The following is an 18,880-nucleotide window of genomic DNA, read 5'->3' on the forward strand; positions in this document are numbered from 1 at the left end:
TCCTCCTCCTCCTCCTCCTCCTCCTCCTCCTCCTCCTGAAGCTGTCCATGCTTCTGGCTGTCGTCACCTTTTCATATAGAAGCAGCCTGAGTTCCTGGCAGAGATTAGATTTTGATGCAGGGCTTCCTAGTTTATGGATGAGCCTTTATGAAACATCCCCAGCATTTCCCCTCTGCAGTCCTGCTGCAAACTAACCTCACACTTCTACCCCTCTTCTCTTTCAAAGTAGCTGCTTCTGAGAAATTGACCCTTCCTACTCTTTTGAGCAGTATCCAAGAAGCCAAGCAGAAGGTAGATGAAGCATACAAGTACTCACGGGACAGGTGAGGTTCCTTATAATGAAGATGGGTGAAAGAGGTTTATTTATATATACAGAGCCAGTGCTGTGCTGGATGCCTTCTGGAGCCATGTCATCAAATGGTGTCGTTTGGTGTAGTGGTTAAGAGCGGCAGACTCTAATCTGGAGAACTGGGTTTGATTCCCCACTCCTCCACATGCAGCCAGCTGGGCGACCTTGGGTCAGTCACAAGTTCTCTCAGAGCAGTTCTCTCAAGAGCAGTTCTCTCAGAGCCCTCTCAGCCCCACCTACCTTACAGGGTGTCTGTTGTGGGGAGAGGAAGGGAAGAGGATTGTAAGCCGCTCTGAGACTCCTTCGGGTAGTGAAAGGCGGGGCATGAATCCACTTCTCCTTCTTGCTTGCCCCAGGGAGCTTGCAATGTACATTTAGACAGTAGGGAGAGAGAAGGAAGGGGGCCAACAGGAAAGAGATGGCATTAGAGAGGCAGGAAGGAAAAGTGGATGATTCCGTCCATATTGTTCTTATTTTACAGGCAGGGGTTCCAAAGCCAGGTTGTCAACCGACCAGTGCTGAATTGTGTTGACTAGCAAAACTATGTTTTGTGATGGTACTAGGGTTTGAAGATCCAATTCAGCCTGGTTTCACCCATAAAAGCCCAACTTGTAACTTGCTAGTGTCTTTTTATCCAGGGATCTTCTATTTTTGATGTCAAAAGTGTTTGTGTTTTGCATTCTGTTGTGCACTTTATAGGCTTCCCTTCATATTTCATTACACCAAGCAGTCCCGCTGCTAGCCTTGAGTGAAAGAATGGTCATTACGCCTGTACGTTTAGGGAGGTTTGGTATCCAAGGGGCTAGCCACTATGCTGATCAAAAAACCCACACAATGGGGCCAGCACCAAGTTTAAGGGCTGCAAACCTGCGAGTTTACCCACAGAGCATTATTCACTCCATTTTGGAGCATAGAGAACTGCAAGTGGTCTTGAGCTGAAATGGGCTCCTATGCTGTTTATTTATTTATTTTTTAAGTTTCCTGTAGTTTCTCTGTGGCTGTAGGGACAGCAAGTCCAGGGAACCCGTAGTTAGATTAAGCAGGTTCATGGAGGACAGGTCCCTGAATGGCTACTAGCCAAGATGACTACAGACAACCTCCATGTCCAGAGGCAGTAAACTTCACATTACCTTTTTAAACCCGTTTTGAAGCCGTTTTTGATCCGTCGTGGAGTAAACCGGTATAGGGCTGCCATTTCACACATGGCTTTCCCCTTCCGGTAAAGAGCTGGATCTGAAGTGGTTTGCCATTTCATACAGCACAGCTTTTCCCCCACCATTTTTTGCCCATGCGGGCAAAGACCGCCTTTTTTTTGGAACGTTCGCTTTAGAGCGCCATAGCGCTATAGTGCTATATCACAACACTCCAGGCATTCCAGTGTTGTTGATGTAATGCTATTGCGTCATAGCGCTATAGCGCTATAAAGCAAACGTTTAAAAAAGCCGGAAATCGCCCGCGCGGGCGAAAAACGGCGGGAAAAAGCGCATCGGAACCGGGAGAGGAAACTGAAGAGTACTTGGAAGCGGTTGACAGGTAAAACGCTTCAGCCCCGTTTCCTAAATGGGACAGAAGCATTTGTGTCTGAAATTACAAATATATTCCGGTAGGGAACCGGTTCTAAAACGGTTCTGTCTGAAATGACAGACCAGAAACCGTTTGGGAACCGTTCCTCTTCCGGATTATATCGTCTGTCTGAAATTCCTCAGTGTGTTAGGAGTAGGGCTGACAGTTCTGGGCTGGGAAATACCTGGAGATTTTGGGATTAGAGCCTGAGGAGGACGGGGTTTGGGGACAGGAGAGCTTCCAATGGGGTATAGTGCCATGGAGCTCACCTTCCAAAGTGGCCATTTTCTCCATTTGAACTGATCTCTATTGCCCAGAGATCAGATGAAATCCCAGGGGGTCTCTAGCCACCGCCTGGAAGTTGGCAACCCTAGGAAGGCAACATCAGCAGGAGCCCTTGGTGTCTAAGTCCTGTTTGTTGGCAACACCAAGGGCAGCTGGTTGGCCAAGGACCACTGGTCTGACTCAGACAGGCCGTTCTTATGCTCTTATCTCCTCTTTTCAGAGCAAAGGAGGACTTGAAAAAGAACCACGCCAGCCCATCGGACTTCCTGAAACATTTAAAGGAGCCAGTGGCACAGACCAGGAGTGCAATCCGCTCTGCGGCTTACCAGGAGACGGTTTTCAGCCTCCTCCAAAAGAAAGTGGAGAAACATTGGCATCGGCAGTTCAATATCACAGGTATTGCGATGAATTGAGGGAAAGCTTTCGTGGCTGATTTTTAAAAGAAGGACCTTAAGGACTCTTGTTATGTTCCAAAAAGGACTAGACTCTTGTTATGTTCCCAAAAAATAGCTGCGCTTCAGCAAAGGTATATGGAATTCAGGCAAGGAGGAAACCCTTCCGTGTTGGGTTATTTTGAGAGTTTATATGCCGCCCATTTTCATGTTGCTGAAGCAGCATGGAAAAATCACAAAAACCATCCATAAATACACAGAACAGAACAACACATAGATGCAGGGCTATTTTTGGGCAGGAATGCACAGGAACGGAGTTCCGGCTGGCTCCCAAGTTGGCCACGCCCAGCAGGAACTCATTAGCATAATAGGCCACACCCAACAGCAGAAACGCATTAGGACTGACTACAATAGGGGTGTGTGGCCTAACATGCAAAGGAGTTCCTGCTACAAAAAAAGCCCTGGGTTTCGACCACAAACAAGGTCAACAGAATAAGAAGCAAAAGGTGGGCGTGGCTGGATGACAACACTTCCGGTAACATGGGTGTGTGGCCTAATATGCTAATGAGTTGTGCTGTCAGGGCGGTGGCCTAATAGGCTAATGAGTTCTGCTGTTGGGTGTGGCCTATTATGCTAATGAGTTCCTGCTGGGCTTTTTCTACAAAAAAAGCCCTGCATAGATGTGTGTCATTTCTTTAAAATACTGATACCCTCACCTTATAAAACAAAGAATCTGAGTGATTCAAAATAGCAGGAGACCCCAACGTGGTGCTCATGGGTGCCTGCTGACACCTTTCCTGGTGCTTGCCAAACACTTTTAGAAAATGGGTGGGGCTAGGTAAGCTGGGCTTCTGATTGGCTGGGCAGATTAAAGACATCCTGTTAAAAGAGAGTTTCTGCTTGAAATGCTAAAGAGTTACTATTAGAGCTCTACATAGCCCAGCTCCCTGACATGTTGTGGCAGGCTCCGCCTCCTGTGACAGCCATGTTGTGGTTCCGCTTGCCATAATTCCAGAGGTGCCCACATTCTCCAAAAGGCTGGGGGCTCCTGAGCTAGAGGAGTAAAATCAGGAAATTGGTATACTAAACTTTTGTCAGCCATTTCAAAAAGTGTCTTTAAAGTAATCTTTATAAGTCACAGATGCCAAGCATCCCTTCCCAAGTAAAAGGAAGAAACAGGTAACATTGACTTCTGGTTGATTGATCATTCAGATGTGCTCAGCCACACCCAGAAGGAAATGATCTCCAAAGCCACTGGATGTGACTATCTCACCCGGCCTATGAGATGTCCAGAGAGCAGCGTCTACCGGACCATCACTGGAGAATGCAACAACAGGTAGGGAGATGGGTCATGTGAGATCCACGATTAGGACCTGCCATGATTTTACTTTTACAGTGAAACGCACCTGGACAGGAAATCAGTCCGAGGCTGTAGAGCTGGTGTGTGTGTGTGTGTTTGTAATATCTTCACATATATTTTGTATGTTTGTTTGTGAAAGAAATGCAAATAGCTGATCTACGTCACAAAGATCAGCCTATTTAAGGGGGCATGTTCTAGAAAGCCAACAGCTACTGTCATTTGGTCAACTCTACCCTGGCTCCACACTCAGCCAGTGACTTATTTATTTACTTACTGAAATTTTATTTTTACTTTACTTAAATTTTCCTCTTGACTCAAGGCAGCTTACAATCCTAATGAAACACATTACAACTGGAAATGGGACAGCCCCAAACATCTTTCCCTCTCTAAAAGATGTTTGCTGTTTGTAATCCATCAACACCCCCCCCCCCGGTAAACAGACAATCCTTGCAGCACTTCCAGTGAGATCTCCAGGGAGGGGCCTTTTCTGGCTTTGTGCATCCTTGTCTGCACATGAAATGGGCTGAGAGCAGTGTTCCCTCTAAGCTGAGTCAGTGTGAGCTAGCTCACAGTTTTTTAGCCTTCGGCTCACACCTTTTTGTCTTAGCTCAGGAAGGAGGGCTCCAGAGCAAACTAATGTATGCAGTAGCCAAATCACTTGCTCACAACTTTAATGCCAGCAGCTCACAAAGTAGAATTTTTGCTCACAAGACTCCACAGCTTAGAGGGAACATTGGCTGAGAGGTGTCAAGCTTCATCTCTAGGGTTGCCAACCTCCAGGAGGTAAGCCTCCAGGGAGTGGCTGGAGAGCGCCTGCTTTTACAGCTGATCTCCAGGTGACAGAGACCAGTTCACCTGGAGAAAATGGCTGCTTTGGAAGGTGGACTCCATGGCATTCCACCCCTTTGAAGTCCATCCCCTCCCCAAAACCCATCAGGCTCTTTCTCCAAAATCTCCTGGTATTTCCCAACCTGAAGCTGGGCAACCCTATTCATCTCCCTCACCCACCATGCCACATCAACACCAAAAGGAGCTGCTGCTCAGTTCCAAGGGCTTTCCAACCCGCCCCACCAAACAACAAGTGATGAGCCGTTGCAGGAACGGCCTTTCATCCTATGATGCTTCGGGATGCTTCCCCATCACGAGCAGCCTTCCCAAGCTTGCCAACCCTCAGGCGGGGCCTCTCGTTCTCCCAGAATTACAACTGATCTCCAGACTGGAGGGATCAATTCCCCTGGCCTCGATGGACTGCTGAGTTCTTTCCCCTCCCCAAATTGTACCCTCAGATCTCCTGGAATTTCCCAACTCGGAGTTGGCAGCTCTAAGTCCAGGCCTAGCTTTCCTGTTCCTTTTGCGACAGCACAAAGCAGTCAAAAGCTGTCCACTATTAATCAATCAATCAATCAATCAATTACAAGATTTGTATGTCGCCTTTCCTTGTGGCTCAAGTGGCTATAATGCTTAACCAGGTTCCGAGCTCTCTGTTTCTTCTTGTCCTCTTAAAAGCCAGCAGACAAGATGGCTGGTGAACCTCCTCGAGTAGGGAGTTCCATAAGAGGACATGGTCACTTAGAAGACTCTTAATGAGAAGCTCTGTACCTCAGCCACGGGCAGAGCTTCAAGGCCTTTGGGATGAGAAAGAGAAAGCCTTCCAAACAAACTTCCCTCCCTTTATGTCCTAGGAAACACCCACACTATGGAGCATCCAACCACGGCTATGCCCGCTGGCTGCCAGCTGAATATGAGGATGGCAAGTCTCTTCCCCAGGGCCTCACTGAGGGGAAACTTTATAATGGATATCCTCTCCCACTGGTAAGTGCCTAACAATGTCATCCTAAGCAGAGTTAATGTTGAAATCAATGGGTCTAGAAAGTCGGAATTCTGTTAAGGATGACATTGTAAGTGATCCTTGGACTTCCTTGATGCACACGCCAGAATAATTTCATTTATTTGTATTTTTTAAAAAATTATACCCTACACTTTCACTTTCAAACATTCCCAAAGTGACTTTCAAACATTTAAAAGTGTCACATCAATGAAACAGAGATATTCAAAATGAAATCAAGTCATAATACACATTTCCCTTTCGGCCACAGTATAAAACCATCACAAGTTAAGTGCTATTAAAAAGCTCGAGAGAAGGCTGTGGACTTTAGCCTGCAGTTAGGTGATACAGGGCAGACTGAGATCAAGGTCTTCAAGAGCTAAACCCATCATGAGGTATTTTTGTGTGGCACAAGGTAGTTCTCATCACATGACCCTAATCTCATTTGGTCCTTTAATTGGAATGATGTAGCCATTGGGTTGAAACGAAGAAGAAGGGGAACAAAAAACTTAACCCAAGATATATGAATTATGAACCCAAAAGGTTAAATGCATACAAATAGGAGGCCCAATCTTAAAATCAATAGATTCGGAACATTAACATACAGATAATACAGGTTATCAAGAATACATGTATCTATTACAAATGATTTAAAAACAGTTATAGGCCCAATTGTAGCCTCAATAAGAATTAAAATCATACAGTGGTCATAAACAGGACCTTATGTGACCCAACGCAGTTTGGCCAACTGGCCGTCTTCAGTGGTCAAGCGTAAATAATACACATAGGCTCAATGTTGTGATAATAAAACCAAGTATTCATCAATATAGGACCAAGTGAAAATTATATTATAATAATTATCGTGGTTGAAGGCTAAGATGTACAATAGAGGCCTCATACGATATTGCCTTGTGTCCTAATCAGGACGCTACACACCATTACGACACATGAACTCTAGATTACGTTTGAAATAACATATTTAGGACCAAAATAGGAAGGCATATTATTGCAGTACCATCTAAGGCACCTGATTAGGCAATATCATATGAGGCCTCTATTGCACATAGCCTTGAATCGATAATTATTATAATTTTCACTTTGTCCTATATTGATGAATACTTTTTTAATTATTGCAGCATTGAGCCCATGTGTATTATTTATGCTTGACCGCTGGAGAAGGCCAGTTGGTCAAAACACATCGAATTACATAAGGTCCTGTTTATGAATACTGTATGATTTTAAATCTTATTGAGGCTACAATTCGGCCTATTTTTGATAACTGTTATCTATATGTTAATGCTCTGTAGCCAGAGATCATTTCGGGGGGGATCGCGGGGGATTGCAGTTTCCCCGGGTGAGGTACGGGGGCGGGGCACATGACGAAGCCCCACCCCCTGCTTCCGGCCGCCCCGCTTCCGGAAAAAACCCAAGGCCATTAGCACCTTAAAGACCAATGAAATTAGATTTGACTCATGAAAGCTTATTCCCTGGGAAATTGTGTTGGTCTTTAAGGTGCTACTGGACCCAGATTTTATTCTACTTCAGACTGACATGTTTACCCACCTGAAATCAGACTGACATGTTTACCCACCTGAAATCTGCTGTCCTATCAACATATGATTAAGACTCAATGTGCCAGTAGGGTGTGAATATCATATATCAAAAGGAAATGTCTGGTTTTTCTGTGGCTGGCTGCTGGGGTTGGAGTGGGATCCTTTCATTGGCTCTGGGACCAGGTTTGATGGCTCTTGGGTGCCTCTTCACAGGTGCGGGAAGTTTCCAATAAGATCATTGCCACCGCCAACGAGAATATCACAGATGACCAGGAACGCTCCCTGGCTTTCATGCATTGGGGCCAGTGGGTTGACCATGACATGGATTTAGCACCCATGACGCAAACCAACGTTGAGCATAAGGAAGCCCACTGTAGTACCAGCTGCAAATATGAGCCTCCATGCTTCCCTATGCAGGTAACCATCATTTCTGCATTATTGATTCTCAGAGGGAAGGAAAAATGTACTGATGAAACCATGGTAGAAACTGGAGGATGCCTATTGGGTGGTGCCTGTGAAGTCACCAACCCAACCCACTTTCTGCCTAATCCCTGGAGCAATTTTGCAACCTAAAAAAATAAAATTTTATTTGCCACTTTGCTTTTTAATAACTCTGGAATATTTTTTTTTGCTGTTTCTTAGTTTTTATTGTTAGGATATCTTAAATGCCTTATTTTTAGCTGTGTGATGGGCCTGTTAGACAAAAAGAACAGAATAGGAATGGAATGGAATGGAATGGAATGGAATGAATGAATGAATGAATGAATGCATGCAGTATTTGGCCTTCTACTCCATATGTTTGCTGGATGTAATGCTAGGTGTGAACTGAGCTCATCCACCGTAGGTGGAGAATGGTGTGACATGTCTCATGGAACAGAAGCTATGACAGTTCAGCCAGTTTAAGTGCTCAATGTCACCCCATCTGTACAGCTGACATACTTTGATTCCGTACGACCTTATGGACTGTTTTCAACAGATTCCTCCTGGAGATCCACGAATACATGAGCCAGGAGTCTGCATGCCCTTCATTCGGACTGCCCCGGTGTGTAACCCCACGACATTAATCCGTGAGCAGATCAACTCAATCACCTCGTTCCTGGACACCAGCATGGTGTATGGGAGTGAAGAGCCTTTGGCAAAGAGTCTGCGGAACAGAACGAACTCTCTGGGCTTGATGGCCCTCAACCAGAACTTCACGGACGGAGGGCTCGGGCTGCTTCCCTTTGAGAACAATTCCAGAAGTCTCTGTCTGCACACAAACAAGACAGACAACATCCCTTGTTTTATAGCAGGTATGTCTTGGCTGGTTCATCATGGTTCTGTTTTGTCTTTAAACACCGACATGAGCATCAATAGCATACGCCGAACCCCACTTGCCCATCTTTTATACCTTGCCTTTCTCCCTAGTGGGGACCCAAAGAGACGTACATCCTTCTCCTTCAACAACCCTGTGAGGTAGGTTAGGCTGAGTGTAACTGACCCAAGGTCACAGAGTGAATTTCTGTGGCAGAGTGAGGATTCGAATCTGGGTCTCATAGATCCCAGTCCTTCCCTCTAGCCACTGCAGCACAATGCTCAGGTGGTGATATGGCAGAAAAGAGTGTTAATGAATCTGCTTTCTAGTTTGGCGACTCCTTAGAAACTTAAATTGTCTGGAATTAGGTGGGAAATGCAAAAAGAGAAAGGGCTGTGACTAGTGTTCCCTCTAAGCTGAGTTAGTGCGAGCTAGCTCACAGTTTGTTAGCCTCCAGCTCACACGTTTTTGTCTTGGCTCAGGAAGGAGGGCTCCAGAGCAAACTTAATTTCTGCAGCAGCCAAATTGCTCGCTCACAACTTTAATGCCAGGAGCTCACAAAGTAGAATTTTTGCTCGCAAGACTCCAGAGCAGAGAGGGAGCACTGGCTGTGACCTATTTCATATTTTATTTATTATTTATTTATTAAATCTCTACCCCGCCCTCCCGCTGAAGCGGCTCAGGGCAGCTTACGAACAATTTAAAACCAAAATACAGTTAAAACCCAGCAAATAAAAAATAAAATACAATTCATACAATTTCAATAAATACAGTTAGGCTAAATAAATAAATACAGCGGCATCTCCCTTATAAATAAAAGCCAAATGGTAGTGGCACTTCTCTAGAACATTCCACACGCTCCAAAATCAGTTCGCTCTCTGATCTGTCTATCAGAGGGTCTCCCTATTCACTGGCTGCTTTGCGTGAGTCCTGCCTCCAACATTCTAAACATTTTGCTGTTCCTCTTCCCCCCATAGCCAGTCAGAACACAGAGGTTATTTGCATATGCAGCCTCATTGGCCCCTGCCTCGGAACACAGAGGTCGTTTGCATATGTGACTTGATTGGCTTTTGCCTCTAATGTGAGGGCTGGAGATCACTCAGAATTACAACTGCTTTCCAGATGGCAGAGATCAGTTCCCCTGGAGAAAATGGTAGGCTTACCCTCCAAACCAACCATTCCCTTCTGGGGAACCATCGTTGCCAATCTCCAGGTGAAGGCTGGAGAGCACTCAAAATCACAACTGTTCTTTAGGTAGCAGAGATCAGTTCCTCTGGAGAAAATGGTGGACTCAGTGTCATTATACCCTGTTGAGGTCGCCACAGCAAATTGACACCGAGTGTCCAAGGCCGGGGCACCCGCCCAGAGCCTCTTTCTAGAGGCCGTTGTATTTATTTAATTTATTTTTTATTTAATTATTCTTTAGATTTGTATCCCGCCCTCCCTGAAGGCTCAGGGTGGCTAACAAGGGCATAAATGCCAGATTAAAACAGTAAGAACAGTATAAAATACAATACTACAACATAATACAGTTATTAAAAATATCGGTGCTCCAATACTCACTCCGAATCATAAAACCAAGATGGTGTTCTGAAGATGTTATAACAGAACAACAGCAGTATATGTCCCCACCACCCTGTCATCCGCCATATTTCCACAACGGGCCTTTTCCCTAGTCCTATAATAAAGTCCTAGTGTGGTCCCACCGGAGCAATCAGTTTTTATTGGAATGCTTGGCGAAACAGCTCCGTCTTTACAGCTCTACGGAACTGCTGGAGATCCCGTAGAGCTCTAATCTCGTTAGGGAGCTCGTTCCACAGCGTTGGTGTGGCCTATTGCAGGGGACAAGCGAGTGACAGAAAATCTGGGCTTGACTGCCATCCATACATTGTTCGTCCGGGAACACAACCGCATGGCTATGGAGCTGAAGCGACTGAACCCCCACTGGGATGGAGACAAGCTCTATCAAGAGGCCCGGAAGATCATTGGCGCTGTGAATCAGGTATCTGCCTTCCTCCCAGTCCAAAGGGCTCTTCTGCCTTTGTTTTGCTCAAAAATCTTGTTTATCGGTGCATGCCTTCCAATGGACATGTTAAGAGGCCCTTGCTCCCAGGAACCTTTTCCTCTATCCTGCCCACATTCTTCTACCACAGACCAATTCCGGCACTCTCTTTTCCCTCTCTCCCCTCCCCTGCTTCACCCCATTGTCCAAGTTTTATATTGTGAGCTCCTCAGGGTAGAGATTTCTCCCTACTCCTTATGTCACTCTGAAAAGCACCACGAATGCAGCAGTATAACTTTAACAATACCTTCTGGGTTCCCTTGCAGGTGATCACATTCCGAGACTACATGCCCCTCGTACTGGGTGATGAATTTCATAAACAGTTGCCTCTGTACAAGGGCTACGACGACTCAGTGGATCCCACCGTCGCTAACGTGTTCTCCCTTGCCTTCCGATTTGGCCACGGTTCCATCCCACCCTTGGTGTCCCGTTTGGGCGAAGACTTCAGACCGCTGGTTCCTTATTCCTCCGTACTGCTTCATCTCACCTTCTGCGCGTCATGGAGAATCATACGGGAAGGTGAGCGTGGGCTCTTTGCCTTCGTCGTTGCAGTGTGGTGGACCTCCTTGTAGAAAGGGCCTTGCAAAAGAAGAACGAACAGATTCAGAATGCATTCTAGAAAGAGAAGCATCAGGAATTTGAGAAGCATTTTCTTAAACACACTTGTTATTTCCATAGGGAGTGGATTTCACACTAGCACTGTGGTGCAGTAGCACTGATCGGGAACATGGATAAATGTAAGGGGGGGTAGCCTCATCACAGACTAAGGCTGATTCTGCATTGGCTTTCCCCTCCATTGTTTTAGGAAACCCACCTTGGAACAGAAATTCCCCTCTGCATTGCATGCTGGTTTCATTTCCTTTGATAATCTGATTTTATAGGAGCCTCCCTCCGCACTCCATGCCGCTTTCGCTTTCTTTGATCATTGGAATCTATAGTACCTTCTGCATAAGTTTATGGCCATTCAGGGGTGACTTTGCAGTCAGTACTGTGTTGCCCCAAGGCATCTGAAGGTGGTTTTGAGCTGCACTTTTCCCTCCCAGTTGAGAAAATGTGGAGCAAATGCTAGATGCAGAATTGCCCTAGGTCATGATTACAGTTAATCCAAGGGAGCAATGAAACTGATTACCATAAGCAGTTTGGTGGAGTGGTAAGGAACGCAGACTCTAATCTGGGAGAACAAGGTTTGATTCCCCACTTCTCCACATGTAGCCGCTGGTATGACCTTGGGTCAGTCACAAGTTCTCTCAGAGCTGTTCTCTCAAGGGCAGTTCTTGAAAGAGCTCTTTCAGCCCCACCTACTTCACAGGGTGTCTGTTGTGAGGAGGGGAAGGGAAAGGAGATTGTAAACCGCTCTGAGACTCCATTAAGTAGTGAAGAGTGAGGTATAAATCCAATCTCCTCCTCCTCCTCCTCCTCCTCCTCTTCTTCTTCTTGTCAGTTTCACTTGGTGAGGTTGAGAGAGGAGAAAAGGACGATGCAGTGAAAACAGAAGTAATATTTTAGAGAAGTGGGGCTGCTTTTGTAGTACCCCTACTGACTGCACTCAGGCCAAACATACCTCCCCTATCTGGGGCTGACCTCCGAAAATAACCTGGGCTGCATCCACATCACTGGATGTCTGCCAACTGCTGCACCGTAGCAGTCATTCACAACTGGATCATCCTGTGTGGACAAGCCAATCCAGTTGCAAATGATTGTTCTTATGTAGCAATAGGGCAGGATCCAAACATGTGGATGTATTCTTGGTCCTGGGAATTTACTGCAGAAGATGATTGAACATAGTGCTGATCAGCTTCCCCCAAAATATCATTCAGTCAATGATAAATGCTGATATAACACTGATACAACACTTTCAATATGTGTGGCTTCATACAAATGGGGCGGGATACATATTGGGAGGAAAGCGATGGCGAACCTAAACAGCATGATAAAAAGTAGAGACATGACCCTGCCAACAAAAGTCCACATGGTCAAAGCAATGGTATTCCCAGTAGTCATGTATGGCAATGAGAGTTGGACTATAAGGAAGGCCGAGCACCGAAGAATAGATTCTTTTGAACTATGGTGCTGGAGAAGAGAGTCCCTTGGACTGCAAGAACATCAAATCAGTCAATCCTAAAAGAAATAAACCCTGACTGTTCCCCTGGAAGGCCAGATAATGAAACTAAATCTCAAATACTTTGGCCACCCAATGAGACGGGAGCACTCACTGGAGAAGACCCTGATGCTGGGAAAGACTGAAGGTCAAAGAAGACGGGGACGGCAAAGGATGAGATGGTTGGACAGTGTCATAGATGCAACAAATATGAAATTGAGCAAACTTCAGAGGACGGTGGAAGACCGGAGGGCCTGGCGTGATCTGGTCCATGGGGTCGCGAAGAGTCGGACTCGACTGTGCGACTGAACAACAACAACAACAACACATTAAATTGGCAGTTTCCACTGATTCCCCTGTTCAACTCATAAACACACACCCATGTCATTCCTCTGGGTCCCCAATATCCCAGGGGAAACATTTTATGGATATCCCTAGTCTGTAGTGGGAGGAGGGTGGCAGAGAAGGTCCATTCCTCTGATGGGCAATTTTGTCTGGATACGATCCATTGTCTGTTCCAATCTGCCTGGTTTTATACACACAAGAGATCATGGCCTGAAAGAGCTTCTTCCTCTCCATTTTTTTTTTTAAAGATCCAGTCTGATGGAGACTTCTGGAAGATTTGAAAACTTGCACACTGTTTTGTGTTATTTGCACTTGGCCCTAATAAAAATTGAGTCCTGACCCGTATAGCCCAAGCTAGCCTGATCTCATCAGATCTCAGAAGCTAAGCAGGGTCGGCCCTGGTCAGTTGAGGCCATCAAGGAGGTCCAGGGTGGCTACGCAGAAGCGGGCAACGGCAAACCATCTCTGAACATCTCATGGGTTGCCGTAAGTTGACTGTGACTTGATGGCAAAAAAATAAAAATAAAATGCAACCGTATAACATTGCTTTTGTTCCTGGATTTTGCTATGGACCGACGAGGCTAACTTCAGTCTCTGTTTCCTTTCCGTTTCAGGTGGCATCGACCCCCTTATCCGTGGTTTCCTGGTCGACCATTCCAAGCTGATGAAGCAGAACCAAATGATGGTTAAGGAGCTCCAAGATCGGCTTTTTGAGCAAGTGGAAGAAATAGGCCTCGATCTGGCAGCTCTGAACCTGCAACGGGGAAGAGATCATGGCCTGCCAGGTAGAAGAGATCCATATCAATCTTCCATACTTTGGTCTGGTCCTTTTGTAATCATATTAAATTTCACTCATCCCAGTTCCTTGAGCATTAAGAAGTTCCAGAGCAACAGTTTAGACAGAGCTCCACTGGGAGGAGGGAGAGCACACAAATTGTGCAGAATTGTGATTTCTCTGTAATATCTTTATGGAGTCACAGGTAGACCTGGCTTGTGTGACTGAGACTTGGGTGAGGGATAGTGAAACTGTCGCCTTGCACCAGCTTGCCCCACCTGGGTTCTCGGTCTTTCATCAGCCGCGGACGTATGGGCAGAGGGGAGGTGTGGCTCTGCTTATCCGTGAATTTTGTTCCTTCAGGTCACTCCCCACCCCAACCATCTCTGGCATTGAATATGTTGGTCTGGCATGTGACGTCGAGGAGAGTCTGGCTATCTGGCTGGTGTACCGACCGCCTAACGCACCGTCAAATACCCTGTCCGACCTGTTAGATGCTGTATCAGGCTGGGCACGGGAATATCCCAGGTTTCTGATCCTGGGTGACTTCAATGTCCATGCCGATGATGCAGCATCTGTCCAGGCCAGGGGCCTAGTGTCATCCATAGAGGCACTGGGATCCCCCCAGTTTAGATCGACTCCCACGCACCAAGCAGGCCACACACTGGATTTGATTTTTGGGATGGGGAAACATGTGGATCTGATGACTATGGACGTAGTCCCATGGTCTGATCACTTCGCCCTGAAGGTCCGGCTGAGCATATCATGCCCACCCTGCTTAGGGGGCAAGCATATTTATGCTCCCCTGCGGAGCCAAATGGACCCTAGTCGGCTTCAGGAAGCTCTGCGGGATCCAATGCCCCCTGGCGCCTCGTTGGTTGAGCTGGTGGAGGACTGGGATAACCGGCTCTCTGAAGCTCTTACCATCCAGCCTGCCACCTAAGATCTAACTCTCAAGCCCTGCTGTCTGTGCCCCTGCCTTTATGGAAGTGGAAGCTGGGAGCTGGAAACAGGGCATTTTCTGTGCTGTGCTGGCACTCAGTGTAAAGAAGAAATCGGTTTGGAAAATATCTCTTATAATTCAGGGGGCAGAAAAGCAGTACCAGCTCAAAGCCCCTCTTCTATACAATCATCAAAGGTACGGGGGACTCCCCGCTGCTCTTCTGCACCTGGCTACTGTGCTTCCGATGCACTTCACATCTAGAGGGGGGGTTAGAATAACAGTCCCTTTCTGTTCTCACAGGGTACAATGCCTGGAGGCGTTTTTGTGGCCTCTCTGAACCGCGCAACGAGGCTGAACTCGCTGCTGTGCTGCAAAACCCTAAACTGGCAAAGAAGTTCATTGAACTTTATGGGACACCGGACAATATCGACATCTGGATTGGGTCAATGGCCGAACCCTTTGTTCCCAATGGAAGGGTGGGGCCTCTCCTTACATGTCTCATCGGGAAGCAGTTTCGAAAGATCCGAGATGGCGACCGGTGGGTTGACTTCCGAGTCTCTAACATCTCATGTAGATGCCTGTAAATAGCACTAAAACTGGCAGCTAGGGCCACTTATTTGTTTTTCATTTATTTATTTACATTTTTTATACTCCGCCTTTCTCACTGCAAGCATAATGTGGCATGGAAACTCCCCCAAACAGTGCAGGCATCGGGCCTGTAGCTACGGCGGGGCATTTCAGGGCTCCGCCCCCTCAAATGTGAGACATGCCCCACAACAGCTGCTGCCCCTCTTCCCCTCCCTCCCATCCTGTGACATTAAAAGGGCCCTCCAGCTGAATGGTGGGAGCACGTGGCCCACTGATCAGCTGGAGGATCCTTTAAATCTTGCAGGAAGGGGGGGGAGGGGCAGCCACACACCTTCCAAGTGGCAAAATCACTGCTTGGAGTTCAGGGAAGGTGTGTGGCTACCTCTCCCCCCCCCCTGCTGCCCCACAAAATTTCCCCATGCCCCACCAACCCAAAATTTCTGGCTGTGGGGCTGGTGGGCATCCTGTGGTCCACAAAAGGATTTTTCCTGGGTGGATGTAATTTGTGGCATATTTTAAGATTGGAATGTGCCACATCTGCCCATCTCCTAACAGTCACCAGTAGTCGCCTGGTCGTTCTTCAAGGTAACAGGTAGTGTTTTATATACAGTGCTGTTCTGTGTCAATGCAGGATTTGGTATTTGGGCAGTATTCTGCATCTGGAGCGCCTGCTTTTGCTTGCAGGTTCTTGAAAAACAAGTTTCTAGCCCATCAGTTCCAAAAGTAAGCTTGAATATAAGAGTTGACAGGGGTAATTTCCTGCGGGAGCACACAGGAGTGGAGCTCCGGCAGTAAGGAACCCAGGGGCCGGGCACATGCAACAAGCCCCGCCCCCTGCTCCCAGCAGCCCTCAGTCAGGCCACGAGGAGCAAGAAGCAGCCAGGTAAGTTGCAGAGCCCCCCCCCGGCCCGCCTTCAGGTACAAGCTCTCCCTCCTCTGTGAGAGCAGATCTGTGCATTCCCCCCCGCCAAAGCTAGCAATCCAAAACAGTCCAGTGGCACCTTTAAGACCAAGTTTTATTCAGGTACAAGCTCTCCTTCCTCTGCCAGGACAGATCTGCACGTTCCCCCCCTCCCCCCCATAGCTAGCAATCCAAAACAGTCCAGTGGAGCCTGAACTGTGGGTGTTGCCTTCTGACACATTTCCGGTGATGTCAGGGGGTGTGGCGTATGCAAATAAGTCATGCTAATGAGCTCCTGCACCTCTTTTTCTACGCAATGACCCCTGAGAGTTGATCATGTTGGGAGGCATCTCAGAAGGGTGACCTTAGTATGTGTCCATCAGCCACAGCTCAGGTGCCCTCTGTAAGCTGGCTATCTCTGTGACTGGCAGCAGAATGAGCTATAAGTATTAAGAAAACTGACAGTGTAAAGTCAATTAACCTCTTCCTCCTTCCCCCCTGCTGTACTTTCTTTGCTTACAGATTCTGGTGGGAGAACCCCAGTGTTTTCACTCCTCGGCAACGCCATGTTCTTAGCCGTGCATCATTGTCCCGCATAATTTGTGACAACACACACATCAAGGAGGTACCCATGGACGTTTTCACGAGGAGCCAGTACCCCAGAGATTTTGTGAACTGCACAGAAGTCATGGGACTTGACTTGTCAGCTTGGAAAGAAGAGAATGATGTTGGCGTGAAAGGAGGAGGGCAAAAGGAGCCGCCGTCGGCCTCTGGCTGTGCACCCTGATCTTACTTGGAGACAGAACTCAGGGAGGGCTAAGCCCCGAAATGGGCTTTCCAAGGTTCAGCCCTACAAATATCTGAAGCACCTGTTTATATGGACTGAGTGACTTTTCATCAGCACAGTATGCACACAGTGAGCCCTATGAGCCTGAGACTGATGAAATAAGACTTTGTTTCCCCTGTTGAGGTTGACCCCAAGAACCTGGGGATGGAATGCAGCTTAGTGGTAGAACATCTGCTTGGGATGCAGAAGGTCCCAGGTACAATCGGTCTCACCACCTAAAAGGGTCAGGTAGTAGGTGATGTGAAAGATCTCTACTGGAAATCCTGGAAATCCGTTCTGTTAAAAACCTGAGATTTAAGAGAGTTGAACTGCAGGTTCCAAAACATGAAAGAAATGGAACCGGGGAAGTCTGATCATCCCTAAGAGCAACCATTCTGCAGACCAAAGTTCCGCGTAGCCCAAAATCCTATTTCACAGAATGGCCAACCAGCTGCCCCTGGAGGGCCAAAGCCTTCCTTTGTTATTGGCCCCCAGCACGGGTATTAAGCACAGGGTTGCCAGTTCTGGGTTGGAAATTTTGGGGGTGGGGCCTGGGGAGGACAAGAGAAGGGACTTTGGCAGGGAATAATGCCATAGAGTCCACCACTGTTCCCTCTAAGCTGAGTTAGTGTGAGCTAGCTCACAGTTTTTTAGCCTCCGGCTCAACCATTGTTGTCTTCGCTCAGGAAGGGACGGCTCCAGAGCAAACTCATTGATGGAGCAGCCCAGTCGCTCGCTCACCACTTTAATGCCGGCAGCTCACAAAGTAGAATTTTTGCTCATAAGACCTCCACAGCTTAGAGGGAGCATTGGAGTCCACCCTCCAAAGCAGCCATTTTCTCCAGGGGGACTTATCTCGATCACCTGGAGATCAGGCGGGAGATCACCAGATGCCACCTGGAAGTTGGCAACCCTAATTAAGCAGCATAATATCTTCAGCATGCTTTGGGAGAAGGCTTGCAGAGGGGTACTGGTTTCTGGAATAATCAAGATTCAGTTTAAGGATCCAATGTGAGCAAACTGGCCCACATCTGAGTGTTCACTAGTGACAGAATGGGATGCATGCCAGTGTTTCCCCTGGCCCTGCCTTGATTTCTCAGCCTCACATATGTGACTTGATGATGACCTATGTCATTTACAAAAATACTGACTGATTGTGTCCTGGACACATACAAAATCATTTCTAAATTAAAAATGATGTGGATAGAGGTTACTTGTCTCACTGCTTGATATCCTTTCTTTATTCTAAGACTAGTTCAACATGGGGCCAGGAATTCCTATTAGAAAGAACTCAGGTAGCCAAGCTTGTTTGGGAGTTACCATTTATATGGCAGAATTGCGCGGCGGTGAAGCATGGGTGAGAAAAACACAGTTGAACATGATGCAGAGATCACGGCAAAAAGAAAACTTACTTAACTGCAGGCAGATTCACATCTGTTGGGAGTAAAAGAGAATGCTAAATGAAGGAATACTTTTCTACAAGTGGATGGCTAATCCAGCATGATGCGGTCGGTAGAAGAAAAAGAAGAGTTGGTTTTTATACCCCACTTTTATCTACCCTAAGGAGTGTCCAAGCGGCTTAAAATCGCATTCCCTTCCTCTCCCCAAAACAGGTGGTTTGTGAGGCATGTGGGACTGGGACAGTTCTGAGAGAACTGTGACTGGCCCAAGGTCACTCAGCAGGCTTCATGAGGTGAAGTGGGGAATCAAGCCCGGTTCTT

The 18,880-nt window shown here is 47.0% G+C and overlaps 1 protein-coding gene across 1 annotated transcript in view; it reads left to right on the forward strand.

The window, feature by feature from the left end:
- Window positions 1-17,120, forward strand: part of LOC107112485 (myeloperoxidase-like) — a 22,140-nt gene extending 5,020 nt beyond the window's left edge. The window contains exons 3-13 of the mRNA XM_015413628.1: window positions 230-323; window positions 2,418-2,593; window positions 3,802-3,925; window positions 5,632-5,761; window positions 7,541-7,744; window positions 8,304-8,619; window positions 10,463-10,623; window positions 10,950-11,202; window positions 13,741-13,911; window positions 15,145-15,382; window positions 16,856-17,120. Of these exons, the coding sequence (XP_015269114.1) occupies window positions 230-323; window positions 2,418-2,593; window positions 3,802-3,925; window positions 5,632-5,761; window positions 7,541-7,744; window positions 8,304-8,619; window positions 10,463-10,623; window positions 10,950-11,202; window positions 13,741-13,911; window positions 15,145-15,382; window positions 16,856-17,120 (2,132 nt within the window). The remainder of the gene's footprint in view (window positions 1-229; window positions 324-2,417; window positions 2,594-3,801; window positions 3,926-5,631; window positions 5,762-7,540; window positions 7,745-8,303; window positions 8,620-10,462; window positions 10,624-10,949; window positions 11,203-13,740; window positions 13,912-15,144; window positions 15,383-16,855) is intronic.
- The last annotated feature ends 1,760 nt before the right edge of the window (window positions 17,121-18,880 follow it).

Source organism: Gekko japonicus, unplaced genomic scaffold (genome assembly GCF_001447785.1).
Source record: "Gekko japonicus isolate JY-2015 unplaced genomic scaffold, Gekko_japonicus_V1.1 scaffold452, whole genome shotgun sequence".
In the NCBI taxonomy this organism is placed as follows: Eukaryota; Metazoa; Chordata; class Lepidosauria; order Squamata; family Gekkonidae; genus Gekko; species Gekko japonicus.